We start from the raw sequence: 16,605 nt of genomic DNA on the forward strand, positions 1-16,605 counted from the left end.
GAGGGTGTGGGGAGCAAGGAGCTGATGGGGGTCAGGGGCTAGACACAGGCATGGTGTCTGGACATCTTCAAGATCAAATGTGCAAGAGGGTTGCCGTTCAGTGCTAGCTTTCTGCCTGTGACTTGGGGCACGTCACTTTCCTGTTTCCTTATCCAATCTCATCAGGATTTTAGGATTAGTATTTGTCAAAGGTATTTTGGGTGCAAGCGACAGAAATGAATGCTGGCTAATTAAGCAAAAGATGTTGCAGCAGCAGGTATGCATGAAGAGATCAGGGTGGTAGAGACTTGGGCGACCTGAAGAACGTGAGCCCCACTGAAAGAATTCGCATTCAGGAAAACACACATACACTGTGCCTGGCAAACAAAATGTGCCTACTGGCACCATCAACTTACTGGCCCCCAGTCTGCATCTCTCTCTACAGGAAGAGCCCAAGCGCCTGCACAGCACCAAGGCCCTGCCAGTCCCAAGGGGACTCAAACCCCAGGCTAGAAACCCAATTCTGGGCAATGGGGAAGGACTAAATGGCAAGGCATTGGGCAAGAAAGACCATATCTGGTTCTTTCACCAGTCCACAGCCTCCAGCATAGGCCCAGGACAGACACAGCCTCAAGGACCACCCCAAATCAGGACTCTGTCTAAGGTAAGAGGCAGCTCAGGGAAAATTAAGTAGCCCATCAGATTACAGAGCTCACCAGTGTCCAAGCCCACAGACAGCAGAAGGGAGCAGGGAAATAGGAAGGAGCCACCCTCTTGTAGCTGGACATTCATCCCTCAACTGAAATCTCACGACACTCACCCTCAGTCTTGAAGCCAAGTGGTCACCCCACCTAGCCCTTCTTCATTTACAGCTTTCCAATACACCACCTCCACCTTCCCACCCCAGAAACATTGAGCTCAGGCCTCATCTCCCTACCAACATGGGTGACCACCCAATCTCCCACTGGCTGTGTGCAATCCCAAGGGAAGGGCCACATTCTGGTCATTCTGTCTCCAGCTCTGGGCTCCATCCACAGTAGGTGCTTGGTAAATGCTTAATGGTTGCTAACCATGAAGAACCATTGCTCTAGACTTCCCGCCTCCCACCATCCCCCTTGGCCAATTCATGTTGGAAACTTAATGTCCAAGATTAACAGTAGGAGGTGGGCCTTTGGGAAGTGACTAGGTCTGACGGCAGCCATCATGAATGGGATCAGTGCCTTTATAAAAGGCCTCAGAGCTTTCCCTAATCCCTTCCACCATGTGAGAACACAGCAAGATGTGGGCAGTCTGCAACCCTGAAGAGGGCTTTCTCCAGAACATAGCCATGCTGGCACCCCAATCTTGGACTTAGAGCGTCCAGAAATAAACTTCTATTGTTTATAAGCCACCTGGTCTATGATATTTTGTTATAGCAGCCACCCTAAAGCAACCATGTTTGCCCTTCTGGAAACAATCATAACCTAGGTCAGAAAACTTGGGCTCAACCATTGACACAGGCACCTCCCTCCTGGTCCTGTTTCCCCACGTCTACGGCAGGGAGAGAATCACATGATTTCTAAAGGGCTTTATGGTTTTTCTAGATTCAGTGGCAAAAGTGAGTGCAAAAGTAGCTGCAGTTTTGGCTGGGGTTGGTAGGGAAATGGCCCCTCACAATCAGAAGATGCATGCCCATGGTCTACGCCCCTGAAAAGGGCAGGCAGTGAGGGGTTAGAGAGCGAGCCTGGGAGATCAAGCAAGGATGAAGCTGTTTGCAGCGGTAGGAAGATGCGACCATCAGGGCCAGAAACAGGACACCTGGCTAAGCCTCCCACCCCCACCGGACAACAGGTCCCAAGCTAGTCCCTTAATATGAGCCTGTGTTTGCCTCTTGGCCCACAGACAAACAAGCAGTATGTCGCTGAGCTGTGTTTTGAGCTCCAAGGAGCTAAGGGAACACACTGGGCTCTGAGACGATGTCACCTTCATGCTGGGGGTTCAAGGGGATGGGTCAGTGAGGCACAGCCCCCTGCCCCACTGCCCACCTGCTACTCTTGACCCAGCAGAGCCAAAGGTGCTGAGATTTCTAAGCCCAAATCCCCACCACCTGCTGTCAGACTAGAGCAAGAAATCCAGACCACACAAGAACCAGTGCACATTAAAGTTTTATGTGAAATTCTGTAAATGTGTATAGAGTGGCCGGAGGCCACCTGACCGCCAGGCCTCGCCTACCAGGGCACCGCCGCTCAGCACTTGCTGTAGATGGCCGCCCCGCCCCGCTCCTCAAACTCTTCCTTGCTGACCCACAGCTGCTGGAAGGCCTGCAGGCAGGCCAGGATGGAGCCGCCAGTCCACACGGAGGTCTTCCTCTCAGGAGCAGCGGCCACTGCAGGGCTGTCCCCGGGGCAGAGGAGGTTCAGCTCCCTCTGGAAGCGCTCGGGGAAGCCTTCCAACATGGTGCAGCCACCACACAGCAGCACGTTGGCGGCCATCTCCTCCTTGAAGCCTGCCTCCTGGCAGCGGTCCAGGCAGGCGGCGGTGAGCTTGGGGAGGCCCGGCTGGTTGCTGCCCACCAGGGTGGGCTTGAAGAGCATCTCGGCGCACTGGAAGCGTTCCTGGCCGATGGTGATGAGCTGGCCGTCGGGGAGCTTGTAGTCCACGCGCACCTCCTCCAGGCCCAGGCCGAGCTCTTGCTCAGGAATGAGTGCCGAGTAGCAGCACTTCTTCTTGATGTGCTCGATGATGTGCAGGTGGTCGTCCGTGAACTTGTGGCCGGCCTCGTTGAGCAGCTGCAGCAGGTAGTTGGTGAGGTCGCTCCCAGCATAGTCGGCGCGGCCCGTCAGGCCCGGAAGCACATCTCCTTCCGAGATGGGCACCACGTGCGAGACGCCGTGCCCGCTCTCCACGACCAGGCCTGAGGTCTTGCCGTACGAGTAGATGGACAGCAGCGACTGGGACGTCACGTGCATGGCAGGGATGCCAAAGGTCTCGAACATGAGCTCTGCGTACTTCTCCCGGTTGCTGCTGGGGCTGAGCGGGGGGTCAGAGACCAGCACGGCGTGCTCTTCGGGGGGGATCTTCATGGCCGTGTGGAAGACATACTCCCAGATGCTCTGTACGCAGTCCCAGTCCACCACAATGCCATACTTGAGCGGGTTCATCAGCTTCAGGGGCGCCTCCATGTTGAGCAGCTCGTGGCCCACGTAGGTGTCCTTGCGGGTGTCGCCAGCATCGGCGGCCTCGGAGTAGCGCTTGCCCACAGTGGAGGAGATGAAGTAGGTGGGCCTCGGCTCCCCCGCGTAGCCACACTTACAGTACTGGGAGCCCAGGTCAACGATGAGTGCCTTGATCTTGCGCACTTTCTTGGGCTTCAACTTCAGCTGAGTGGCTGACCCAGTCTCCCGGATGCCAGCATCAGGACCCGGCAGTGTTCCTGCCTCTCCAGGATCACCCTGAGCCGTGCCCACGGGCATGGGGCTGGGGCTGCTCCTCGTCGCCATCTGCCTTCTTTGCTCACCTTTCTCACATCCACATCCTAGAGCTCCGTGGGGAGAAATAAGAGGGTCTGCCTCCAGCAGTGCCTTGGTAACCCCTGAGGATTGTGATGTCACTGAGGGCTGATCCATTCTGGCAGCCCGGGGAGGGCTTGGCCTTGGCAGGCCCTTGATCTGTCACCCCCACCACCATCTACCTAACTCAGCTGGTCTCCAAGACAGAGCAGACAGCCAGCAGTTGTAGAAATCCAAGCACACTGGGGTCTTAGGCCTCTGTGCCCTCCCCTTACGTCCCTAATGCCCCGCCCACTGACTGAACACCTCTTCCTCCTCTGCTTCCTGGCTTGGAGGGTGATAAGTATTTGAGCCCCTACAGTAAGCCAGGCACAGTATCAGGTACCTCACATATGTTACTACACAGAATCCTGAGGCAGGGCAGAGCTGAGGAAATGAAGGCTCAGAATTTAAATGATTTGCCCAAGAGCAAACAGCTCTTCAAAAGTGTGTATTTTCTCTCAAGTTCACTCAACTCTAGTTCACCAGGTCTTAAAGAGTATAAGGGTCTCAACAGTACTTTGGTCCCTTCATTCAACATTTATTGGGGCTTGTGGCAGGTCCAGCCCAGTGCAGCCTGCCGGCGACAGATGACAGAACCCTGGCTACAGCAGTGTCCAGTCTAGGTGGGACAGAATGGACAGAGAGGTTTGCAAGTGGAAGTCTATTGGGAGAACAAAAGTATACGAGGAAGGAGTGGTTACTGAAGGAAGGGAGTAGCAGGTTCTCCAGAGAAGTGATGCTAAGTCGACCACTAATGGGTATGTAGGTATTTGTCAAGTAGCTAGGAGGAGGGACGGGCATCCCAAGCAGAGAGCACAGCCTGAGCAAAGGCTTGGGGTGATGTGGGAGGACATGGTGGGAAGGTTCCACTTAATAGTTAAGTGTCTGGAAAAATAGATGGGGCTAGAGAGGTCATGGAGCCAACTAGGTTGGGCCTCAAATGCTAGGAGTAAGAGTTTGGGGTAAATGGAGGAGAGTATGCTAAGCTAAATCAGTCAACCAGAGAAAGACAAATAACACATGATTTTACTCATATGTCGAATTTGAGAAACAAAACAGATGAACATAGGGGAAGGGAAGGAAAACTAAGATAAAAACAGAGAGTGAAGCAAACCATAATAGACTCATAAACACAGAGAACAAACTAAGGGTTGCTGGAGGGAAGGTGGGGGAGGGATGGGCTAAATGGGTGACTGACATTAAGGAGGGCACGTGTTGGGATGAGTTCTACTCCTGAAACCAATACTACACTATAAGTTGATTAACTTGAATTTAAATAAATAAATTAAAAAAATAAATGGAGGACCAATGGGGAACCAATGAAGACTTTAAGCAGCGGGTGGTCAGATCAGACTTCTGGAAAATCTGAAGAAGACTTGTGTTTAGCTGTAATGTAGAGAGGGGCAAGACTCTGAGACCTGAAACACCACTGAAGATATTCTTGTAAGACTTGAAGGTGATCTAAGCCAGGCTGTGATAGTGTGGAAGAGAAGGAGGAACAGGTTCTACAGAAATTTAGAAGGTAGAATCTCATCTACTTGGTTGGTTCCCCAACTATTCTCACTTCAACCCAAGCTCTTATTCTAGCATTTGAGGCCTTCTCTCATTACTCCTGTGACATTTTTAACCCCAACACTGCATTTATGTCAGATGATTAAACTAGATGTGGGGAGTGAGGGAGAGGGATGAATCCCTCACCTGTGCCAAAGCAAAAGATCCAAAGTGTCTGTCATCCACAACAGACGAATTCATTAGGTTTCCATAGGACCCTCCACCCCAAACTCTCTTCCCTCAAAAAACAAAAACAAAAACAAACTCCTCCAGGTAATTCATAAGAAATACTGTGCTTTGGCATTTTCTTTACTAGATTCTTTCTTCCCTTCTGTAGCTGTTAAAATTACAGGGGCCTAGTTCACATTTCTTTTAAAAATTAAGGGTGTGCGGAGTCCCAAAAACCAGAGCAAGCATACCAGCTCGGGGAAAAATGTGTTTCTTGGTCTCATCTTCCTGGTTTTCTTTTTCCACTACAGGAGAGCCTCAGGGTTGCTTTCAAGAAGGGTTACCTCATGGTTTTCTAGCCTTGGGCTAGAGGAGCAAAAGTAGGTGAGAAAATGTGGCCCAAGATAGTTTGAGCAATACAGGGTGCCTCTAACCTTGAGGGACCTCACCAGAGACCCCAGGGAGCCCACAAGTACCTTAGATGGCTAGTGACAAGTATGGGGGCTTGTGCATGCCACGGACTGTAGGTTTTGGGTGCAGTGTGCCAACAGTCTCCATATTCTCCCATCATCAATACTATTAACTGTGTCCTGACCCCAAGAGAAGGAACACAAGAGAGTGGGGGGCTGGGTACATAGAAGCTAAGGGAAAAGGATTTCACTTACGAAAGAGCATTCAAGCATGCAAAATCCTGAGAAGTGAAATAAAAGGAGTAAAAAATGTCCAGCAACTTTAGCCTGAAGGATGTGGTGTGGACCCTGAGAGTCCCTGTGCCCTTGGGCTTTACAGACAAGATGGGACACCTGGCTTTAAGCCAGCACAGCACCTCTCCCACCCCTAGTGAAAGAAGGAGCTAAGAAGGGGCGAGCATGGGCAGTGGGGGAGGAGCGTGTGGAACAGCCTGTCAGGCCATAGTCTCTCAGTGAAGTAGGAAGAAAGGTCAGGTGACAGGGTGAATAATGGCTCCCAAAAGATGTCCACATCTTAATCCTTGGAATCTGTGAATGTGAGCTTTCATGGTAAAAGGGACTTTGCAGATGTGAGTTAAGGAGTTTGAGATAGATTACCCTGCATCATCTGACTGGGCAGAAAGCAATCACAAGGATTTTCCTAAGAGGCAGAAAGGAGGGTCAGGTCCCAGAAGATGTGACAACAGAAGAAGTCAGAGAGGCCTTGAAGTTGAAGGGGTCACAGGCCAAGGAATGTAGGTGGCCTCCAGGAGCTGGAAAAAGCAGGGAAACGATTACTGCCTAGGACCTTGGGAAGGAATGCGGCCATACTGATGGCGCGATTTTAGCTGAGACTGATTGTGGACTTCTCACCTCCAGAACTGTAGATAATAAATTTGTGTTTTAAGCCACTAAATTTGTGGTAATTTGTTACAGCGGCCATAGAAAACTGTAAGCACATGCTCTTAGAGAAATCCAGGGCAATAAAAACGTGCTAAGCAGGGGCGCCGGGGTGGCTCAGTTGGTTGAGCATCTGACTTCAGCTCAGGTCATGATCTCATGGCTCGTGAGTTCGAGCCCCGCGCTGGGCTCTGTGCTGACAGCTTAGAGCCTGGAGCCTGCTTCGGATTCTGTGTCTCCCTCTCTGAGCCTTCCCCACTTATGTTCTGTCTCTGAACAATGAATAAACCTTAAGAAAAAAAATTTTTTAAAAATGCTATGCAGCTGCAGATCTGTCAGAATTCAAGAGGAGGGTTGCAAAGGAAAAACAGGTCATTCTAAATTAAATATGCCTTTGGTTATCACACATTCTTTTGATATGATGTCAAACAATCCAAGTTGGCCATGCAAATCCCTACTGAACAGCAGAGGCAAGTAAACAACTTTTCAGGCAGCCAGGTGTACAGAAAAGCACTTTCCTATCCCAAAATTCAACACCATCTCATCCTCTACCCACCGAACCAAAAAGTTGTGACTTTGTCTTTGAGAGGACACCTTGACTGCTCCCATCAGCAGTCACAAGACTGGACTTGGTCCTTTTCTTCTCTCACAATCCTCAGGGAGCCAACAGCACCCCCAGCAACCTCCTTAAAAAGTAGGCCCACCATCGTAATGACTGCTCTTTTATGAAAAGTATGGGACTACATAACAAAAAGCTGGGTTCGGGATGCTTTCACAGTGACCGGTGTCAGCACCAATGTGCCCAGCTTCAGAGATGGCACGTGAGATGGTGGCCATGCAGCTTCAGAGACACACTGTGGGTCTCGTCAAGGTGTGTCCACACCACACCCCTGGGAAGTAGTCAGAGTTGGGAGAGCTTGGCCACCGCTGGATGGACATCCATGGGTGAGCTCCACACCCGAGAGCCTCAGTGTTCTCATCAGTGCAATTCTGCACGGTCCAATCTCGCTGCCAACCTGCATGGAGTATGTGCACAGATATGGGCCTAAAAATTATTCTTCTGCAGGCTTTCCTGAGAAACAAGGGAGACAGAAGTGCTCAGTCACCAGAGCAGCAATTCCTGCTAAATAAACTGGGTAGTGTCCACAGTGCTCAAAACTCCCTAGTGCTTTCTGACCTCACGCAGAGTCAGAACCAAAGTCCTAGTCATGGCCCAAGAGGATGGATGTAGGCTGCTCACCCTTCCCGCCCCTTCTCCCCCCTCATAGTTTTCCTTGCTCTCCCCACTCGGCCACGTGGGTCTGGGGATCCTTTAACTCAGGGGCCAGCAAACTTTTTCTATATGGGCCTGACAGTAAAAATTTGCACTTTTGTGGGCCATGCAGTCTTTGTGGCAATGAGTCCAATTCTGTGGTGGTAGCACAAAAGCAGCCATAGACAAGATGTAAATGAGCATGTGTTTAAATAAAAGTTTATTTACCAAAACAGGCAGGCCCTAGTTTGCTGACCCCTTCTCTCACTCATCAGTCACAGCTGCACCCCCATCATCTGCACCTGCTGCTCCTGATATGCAGGATGTACACATGGCACCCAGCGTCCCTCACCTCCTCAGGTCTTCATTCAAGTGTCACCCTCTCAGGGACCTCTGCCCAGGCACATTAACACAGCCACCTTCCCCAATCTCTTTCTCTGCTTTTTCTCTTTTTGCCCTTAACATTTTCTGTCATCTCTTTGTTTTGGCTATTGTCTATCTCTTCCCAACCCCCAGTGACTAGAACGTAAACTCTACAAGGGCAGAGATTGTTTTTTTTTTCTCCACGGCTGCCTTTTATTCCCAGCTGCCTTGCCCATTGCAAGTGATCAATAAATAACTGGTTGGCTAAATCAGGTTTATTACAAAATCTAGAAAAAGGTAAGTCACCTCTGAAACAAGTCCACCCCAACATGGGACACAGGTTCCCGGCATCTAGAAAACCCAGGTCACCAGATTATGTCATAATCAGTGATGTCATCGCTGGGAAATTCTCAAGTTGCCATCTGATATAAGTCTTTCAGGCCTTGAAGCCTGTGGGATTGAGGAACTTTCTGAGAGCAAATGGCTCTTGATAGCATGTGGGCTCCACAGGCAGCAGTCATCGGGGACGGGCCTGCCAAGAGAGTAGGTGAACAGGTCTCCCCACAGACACACATCCTCCAGACTGCCTCCTTAAAGGATGGCCCGGCAAAGCGGGCAGTGTGGGTCCGATGTAACTGTTCAGAGCCAGAAGAACCTACTAACTCAAGAACGGTTAAGGACAAACCCAAGGCAGAGGTGACCAAAGCAGTGGTTGTGGACCTCGGCACTGGCTACTGCAAATGTGGCTTTGCCGGGCTGCCAAAGCCCACCCATAACATCTCCACAACAGTGGGGAAGCCCTACATGGAGACGGCTAAAACTGGGGACAATCGCAAGGAGACATTCGTGGGGCGGGAGCTCATCAATCCAGAGGTTCGTCTCAAGCTACTTAATCCTCTGCGACATGGCATCATCGTGGACTGGGATTCCGTGCAAGATATCTGGGAATATCTCTTCCATCAAGAGATGAAGATCGCCCCAGAGGAGCATGCGGTCTTGGTTTCAGACCCACCCCTGAGCCCACACACCAACAGGGAGAAGTACGCTGAAATGCTGTTTGAAACCTTCAACACTCCTGCAATGCACATCGCCTATCAATCCCGCCTCTCCATGTACTCCTATGGAAGGACCTCAGGCCTAGTGGTGGAAGTTGGCCACGGCGTGTCCTACGTGGTCCCCATCTATGAGGGTTATCCCTTGCCCAGCATCACCGGACGGCTGGACTATGCGGGCTCTGACCTGACAGCCTACTTGATGGGCCTGATGAATAACTCGGGGAAACGCTTCACCGAGGACCAGATAGGCATTGTGGAGGACATTAAGAAGAAATGCTGCTTTGTGGCCCTGGACCCCATAGAAGAGAAGAAAATCCCTGCCACTGAGCATACAATCCAGTACATACTGCCTGATGGGAAGGAGATACAGCTGTGCCAGGAAAGGTTCCTCTGCGCAGAGATGTTCTTTAAGCCTTCTCTGATCAAGTCCATGCAGCTGGGGCTTCACACCCAGACAGTGTCTTGCCTTAACAAGTGTGACATTGCCCTCAAACGGGATCTCATGGGGAACATCCTGCTCTGCGGGGGGAGCACTATGCTCAGTGGATTCCCTAACCGGCTGCAGAAGGAGCTGAGCAGCATGTGTCCCAATGACAGCCCCCAGGTAAATGTGTTGCCCGAAAGAGACACTGCAGTATGGACGGGTGGCTCCATCCTGGCATCGCTTCAGGGCTTCCAACCATTGTGGGTCCACCGCTTTGAGTACCAGGAACATGGGCCTTTCTTCCTGTACAGAAGGTGCTTCTGAACTCTGATAAAGCATGGTTGCCATGCATCCGCTTTGCTGAGTGAGCGCCCACCATACACATAGAGAGCTGAGCCCGCATGTTTGCTCCTGTAGTATTAAACAATCCTCGTGTTCCCTCCACAGTGTTTCTCTATTTCCTGACTTAGTAAGAGCAACTTCACAATATGCAGCATGTACCTTAAAATATACTTTTGTCACACAAGAGTGGGAGGGGTGGTGACACAACAAAGACATGTATTACGTGCTGCCTGCTTAAACATTCCTGACAAACAACTAGCTCTAACATTATTCTGTCCCTTTTGTGTATTCCCTTTTAGGAACTATCTCATTGTTAAATCTGCTCAGGAGGGGCATGTGATGAAGAGAGAGGAGACAGTATGTTAGGGCATGTAAGAACAGTTCTTTTGGTAAACACCAATAGGAAGTATGCTATAATGGCTCAACTTCCCATAGAGCAGCAGAATACATATCATGCTTCGTGGAGGCTTGTAAAGAGCTGATGAGGGTGTCTGATCCCTGCGCTAACTGTACTTCTAGTTCTGAACGTGAGTCATGCCTCAATACCAGTTCTTATCAAGCCACCATGATGGCTGCTTGCTGAAACCTGGCATATTATGAGCAAGATATGCGTGTGTGTCTGAAGGGGATAGCTATTCAGCTGTTCATCTCCTACTAAATGGGATTCCTCATCAACCTGTAGGATATACAGTTAGAATCTGGGGTGGGCGAGGATAGAGGCTGCCAGTTCTGGGGCTAAGGGTATGGGTTTATAGGAACCTTCCCTATGCTGGTCATTCTTTTTTTTTTTTTTTTTTTTAATTTTTTTTTTTTTCAACGTTTATTTATTTTTGGGACAGAGAGAGACAGAGCATGAACGGGGGAGGGGCAGAGAGAGAGGGAGACACACAGAATCGGAAACAGGCTCCAGGCTCTGAGCCATCAGCCCAGAGCCCGACGCGGGGCTCGAACTCACGGACCACGAGATCGTGACCTGGCTGAAGTCGGACACTTAACCGACTGCGCCACCCAGGCGCCCCTATGCTGGTCATTCTAACACAACTGAGGAGCCAGAAGGAACGCACAGCCCTCAGAACCAGAGAAGCCCTTCCAGGGCCCAGGCACGTTCTGTGGTGGTCCTGTGGGGTCAGTTTGTAAATGGAACATAGATTTTTTGGAATAGTCCCCAATACATTCTCTGCCCTGTCTAAACCTCAGCATCTGAACACTGGCAGGGAGCAGCATCAAATAGAAGGAAATGGGCTTTGAACTCTGTGATTTAAAACTGATTTCACTACCACCTAACTCTGATCTGAGTCTACCTACCTATAATATTGAATTCAAACGCCTACTTCACACAACTGATGTACAAAACAGAGATAAACACTCAAATACTAGAATTTGGCCTCTGGGAGATGACCACAAGAGCTAGCTAGAATTACCTTGCAGACTTCTACCTCTTATACAGGAGCCCCAAAGTCTTAACCATGCTTCTTAGTCATATGTACACCCAAAAGTACACATTCAAGCACTCACAGGAGAGGTACGACATCTCTACAATCCCCAGGGAAAAGCCCTACAGAGCCATCTTCATAGTATCTGCCTTGAAAGACCTGATCCAGGCACAGCTGACTGGCACCAGCAAGCTGGAGTAGAGAAGGAAAGACAACACAGAAGGGCATGTGGAGTTCCTACAGTTGACCGAGGATGACTAAACCTTATCCTGAAGTATCAAAGGATCACCTAGAAGTTGGGTACATTGACTTGAGAGAGAAGTTTAAGGTCTTATCAACCTCAGTTTCTGCCCAAACCACTCTTAACATTCCATGAACACTACTGGGCAGATTGAAATTTGTTTAATTCCTCCAGCAGGGGTGGTAAAACCTATGGGCTCCACCTAGGAATAATATTTTTTGTTTGTTTTTTGAAAGAGAGAGTGTCTGCGTGCAAGTGGGGGAGGGGCAGATGGAGAGAGGGGGAGGGGGGAGAGAGACAGAGAAAGAATCTTCAGCAGGCTCCATGTGAGATCATGAAGGACCAAAGCCAAAATCAAGAGTCAGATATCCAACCGACTGAGCCACCCAGGCGCCCCAGAATAATATTTTAAAATCTAGAAAATAAAATGGGATTACAGAGAAAACCAATCATATGTCTTTAAATCCCTTAAGTATCTATGATCCCCAAGTCAAGGATCCCCAAAAAGGTGAGTCTTGATGAAGGGGAAGCATGGGAGGTGGCTCTGGAGGGAATCTTCAGGCCATGATAGGCATAAATGTTCTGCTGCACTTTAAAATGGAAACATTCCAGAGACACCTGGGTGGCTCAGTCAGTTAAGCGCCCAACTCTTGATTTCAGCTCAGGTTACGATCTCACGGTTTGTGAGATCGAGCCCTGCATTGGGCTCCACAGTGATAGCATGGCACCTATTTGGGGTTCTCTCTGTTCTCCTCCCCCTCTCATGCTGCAAGCTCTCTCTCAAAATAAATAAACCTGAAAAAAAAAAAAGAAAAATACCAAAAAAAGGAAAAACACCAATATAAAGCTGAACAACTACTTATCTTTTCAAAACAGTATGAATTCTCACTTGATCCTTACGCAATTCCCCTTGTAGGAAAGAAAGCCATCCTCACCAAAAAATAAAATAAAATAATAATAATAAAAATAAATAAATTAATTAATTAATTAAAAATGAGAGAGAGAGAGTGCTATGAATAGTTTTGGTAACTACGTGTAAGTCATCTTAGCCTAGTGGTTCTCAACTGGAGGCAATTTTGACCCCCAGGGGACATTTGGCAATGTCTAAAAATATGTTTGGTTACCAGAACAGGAGTGGGGGTGTATACAGTGCCGGCATCTAGTGGGTAGAGGCCAGGGTTATTGCGAAATATCCTATAATGCACAGGACAGCTCCCTCCAACGAAGAATGATATGACCCAAAATGTCAATAGTGCTAAGGTACACAATAGTGCCAGTGGGTACACAAGGTTGGAGGAAAGCAAGATTCAGTGAGATTAAGTATCTTTGGGGTGGGGAGAGGGGAAAATGGGTGATGGGCATTGAGGAGGGCACTTGTTGGGGTGAGCACTGGGAGTTGTACGTAAGCGATTAACCATGGGAATCTACTCCAAAAACCAAAAGCACACTGTACACACACTGTATGTTAGCCAATCTGACAATAAATTATATTTAAAAAAAAGTCTTTGTCCAAGGGCACTAAGATGGGTGGACCCAAGGCCTTGTTCTTTCCTGTATACCAGAAGAACATCTGTTGGCCTTAAAATGTGGGGGACTTTAGAGCCAATAAGATTAATGGTGGAGTAGGCATGAGGCACAGGCAAGGGCTCAGGGAGCATAGAAAACACAGAAATCAAGAGCAGGTCTTCAGTGTCCCCAAATGTCACCGTATTAGCTTTGACTGGTCTACAGCATCTCGGAGATTAATGGTTACCTAGCTTAAGATGTTCAGGTTCCTCATCTCAGTTACTAACAAATACAACAGACAAGGAAGGACAGCCAGAAACTCCCGAGGGCTTGTCCAGGTGGTGCTTCTAGTGAAGCACAGAAGCTTATGGACTGGTACAGGAGGCAGAAAAAACAGCTGATTTTGTTCCCCAAACTGATAATCACCTTAAATTACTAAGACTCATTAGTTTTACTCATTTAAAAAAACAAAACAAAAACCTTCAATTATGGCTATGAGTAAAAGGTGAGCATGTGTGTGTACATACACAAATATGTGTGAATATATGTATGTGTAGACATGTACAGAAAATGAACTTACTTAAAAATATGTGGCAGTACTAAGAAACTACACCAAGCTACACTCATAAACACATAATGAAAATATTACCTCCTGCCTCAGTTTTTTAAAGTATAAATTTAAAATGGACTTTGTTTGTAGGAGACAGTCCTCTGCAAGTTGCCTCTTGATGTCTAGAGCGTCCAAGCAAAGCTTAATCAATGGAACCAACAAAGTAACTGAGGTTTTTTTTAGCTTATTGCAGCATGAACTTGTTTTGGGACAGAGTCCAAATTTGGGGGAAGAGTTATATATTCTTTTCTAGAACCCTGACAGCACCCTTCCCCCAAATCATGTGTTCATCACTTCTAGGAGTTTCTCCTCCTCCCATACACTGCACTTTCCCCATAAATTCTTCCTGGACTCTGCCTTCAATTCAGAAGGTCTGCTCCAGCCTGCTGCTTCTCCAAATGAACAAAATTCCATCTTGCTCACAGGAAAGAGATAGCAATTGACAGTAACTTATATTCACACAAATTCTTTCTTGCTGCTTCAATACATTATCTTCAGGGAACTGAACATCCATAAAAAGTCACACCATTACCAATCCACTTCTATTTCCAACCACTTCTATTTCCAATGCATCAGGCATGGATGCCTTCACTATTATCCATAGCAAGAGCACTACATTGTATTAGGATGTCATCTAAGTTACTATGTTCATTTACCCAGAACAAAGAGTAGTCACAAAGCACTTTCAGCCTTTCAGTGTGGAGCACTCAATTATAGCAAATCCATTATGGGCAGAAGTCAAAAAGTACATTTCTACAAGGCAGGAGATATCTTTTTTTAATGTTACTTTGTGAAATTTTTCAGACACATAGGAAAGCTTAATTACACCAGCAAACACACCTAGATTCTACAGTCAACACCATGCTACTCAGGGACCATCTTTCATTACAATTCTGGGCATATCCACATTCCGAGGACCGAAGGCAGCATTCTCAGTTCATGTGCAGTCATGAAGGTCTTGTTCTGGTACTAAAAGCATGGAAGAAAATTTTAACCTTACCCAAACATCAGCCACAAAACTGCTGTCTAAATGAACTGAGCTTTTTCTAGATTTACCCAAAAGAAAACATCCTCACTTTTTCCAAAGAAAATAACTAAAAGACAGAGATCAGTGAAGCACCATAAAGAAAAATAAATGAAATGGCCCAGACACTGACAGAAAAAACCTTTTAGTTAAAAGCAGCAATTATTTGGAGAAAAAGGAGTAACTTACAACTGTGTACACTGCTCACCATACCAAATGTGCCTGATACTGTTACAGAAATTCTCATCTGTTCCAGCTCTGACACTCCTAACTCTCTAGCAGAAAATTCACAGGCAGTAAAAAGAGTCCCCGTAAACACTGTAGTGACAGGAGCTCAATGCAGTTGTAACTAACTAGAAGCACATAACCTGGTAAGACATTACAAGATAACAGCTGTCAGCATAGGAACGCTGAGAATTTCAAAGGATATATTTAGCTTTATATTCTGCTTTAGCTCAAGGTGAAGAAGTCATTTAAGTGATTAAGTGTCACTACATGTTGATAGAACAGCCACGTTGTGTATATATATAATGCTCTCCTCCAGGTACATAACACTATTTAAAAACATTATTTTCTTTTCCTCACACTTTTGAGGGAGAAGCCATGAAACATTATTCCCAATTAACTGAGGCACAAATCAATTATGTGACTTATCTAAGGTCCCAAAATGAATCAGACTTGTAGCTAGGTATGAAAGCCAATCTTTTGATTACCATAAATACCAAAAAAATGCTCTCACACAGCACTAAACAAAAGAACAGTCGTTTGTACAAACTGATGCTACATTGGTTAAAGCTTAAAGTTTTGCTAATGATTAAAGTTAGGCACAAAATAACATAAAATGGAACTGCTTGGTGTCTGCTTAGGTCTGCTGTATAGAGCAGCTCTCTACAATGCTAAGGTAGATTACTGTCTTACTCTTCCCAGTTCCCAACAGCCAGGCCTCAAGGAGTGAGGAGCGGAAGGAAAACAGTCTCTGCTGGGGTCCTCCTAACGGGGGTCAGTCACTCTAGAAGGCTCAGTTTCCACGGGGTTCTTCTGTTGATCTTTGGGGGTATCAAAAGCTCAGCATCTAAAAGAAAGGAAAGGGAAACTGTGACAGACACACTCTCTTGTTGCTGGGAGCTGAGGCAGGAACTCTAGCCTGAAAGTAGACAACTGGGCTTTGCAGCTACAAGATAAACATCAGACCAGAGCTAATGTCTGTTACCCTTGCAACCTTCAGTCAGAAGAAACACAGCCTAGAGGCCCTGCCCCAAGAAGAGGAATTTCCATTTCAGGCATGTGGAAGGATATAAGAAAAAATGTCCACTGAGTGATTCAAAGTACAAGTATGTTCTAGATTTTGAATGGGAGAGGGTGGTGGTAGTGGTTACAAGGCTGTATATGATCATTACATCTCATCACACTGTATACCTAAGATCTGTACATTCCACTATCTACAAAATTTACCTCAATTATAAGAGTAAAAAAAAAGTGGTGGCATGTTATTCGGTAAATAAAGTTAACCAAGAGAAAATATTTTATGACCAAAAAAATTCTACAAACATACTGATCAATAAAAATGTCCTTAAAAAAAAAAAAAAAAAAAAAAAAAAAGTCCTTACTTTTAGAAAAAAGCAAATGGAAGAGGGAAAGATGGTTGGGGTAAAATTATGACTGTTAGCTCAAACTCTAAAACTCCCAGGCCCTCTTTCTTTTTTTAATACTTTATTTTTTAAGCAATCTCTCCATTCAACGTGAGGGTCGAACCCACAACTCCGAGATCAAGAGTCACA

The 16,605-nt window shown here is 47.2% G+C and overlaps 3 protein-coding genes across 5 annotated transcripts in view; 1 reads left to right on the forward strand and 2 right to left on the reverse strand.

Annotated features, from left to right (window-relative positions):
- Positions 1-2,107: 2,107 nt before the first annotated feature.
- Positions 2,108-15,855, reverse strand: ACTL7B (actin like 7B). The gene is made up of 2 exons (XM_045467720.1): positions 15,746-15,855; positions 2,108-3,499 (listed from the first exon to the last, which is right to left on the reverse strand). The coding sequence occupies exon 2, from the start codon at positions 3,456-3,458 to the stop codon at positions 2,205-2,207; it is 1,254 nt and encodes a 417-aa protein (XP_045323676.1). The 5' UTR covers positions 3,459-3,499; positions 15,746-15,855; the 3' UTR covers positions 2,108-2,204.
- On the forward strand, positions 8,673-10,115 carry ACTL7A (actin like 7A). Its single transcript, XM_045467719.1, has one exon. The coding sequence runs from the start codon at positions 8,673-8,675 to the stop codon at positions 9,993-9,995; it is 1,323 nt and encodes a 440-aa protein (XP_045323675.1). The 3' UTR covers positions 9,996-10,115.
- ELP1 (elongator acetyltransferase complex subunit 1) overlaps positions 14,564-16,605 on the reverse strand; it is a 58,782-nt gene continuing 56,740 nt past the window's right edge. For 2 of the 3 annotated variants that reach the window (XM_045467716.1, XM_045467715.1), the window contains exon 37: positions 14,564-15,899. In XM_045467716.1, the coding sequence (XP_045323672.1) occupies positions 15,832-15,899 (68 nt within the window). In that variant the 3' untranslated portion in view covers positions 14,564-15,831. The remainder of the gene's footprint in view (positions 15,900-16,605) is intronic. The other variant, XR_006709831.1, reaches the window with a different exon arrangement.

Source organism: Leopardus geoffroyi, chromosome D4 (assembly GCF_018350155.1).
Source record: "Leopardus geoffroyi isolate Oge1 chromosome D4, O.geoffroyi_Oge1_pat1.0, whole genome shotgun sequence".
In the NCBI taxonomy this organism is placed as follows: domain Eukaryota; kingdom Metazoa; phylum Chordata; class Mammalia; order Carnivora; family Felidae; genus Leopardus; species Leopardus geoffroyi.

Coding starts and splice junctions, on each gene's coding strand:
- ACTL7B (XM_045467720.1), bottom strand. CDS start 3,458: ATGGCGACGAGGAGCAGCCCCAGCCCCATGCCCGTGGGCACGGCTCAG.
- ACTL7A (XM_045467719.1), top strand. CDS start 8,673: ATGGCTCTTGATAGCATGTGGGCTCCACAGGCAGCAGTCATCGGGGAC.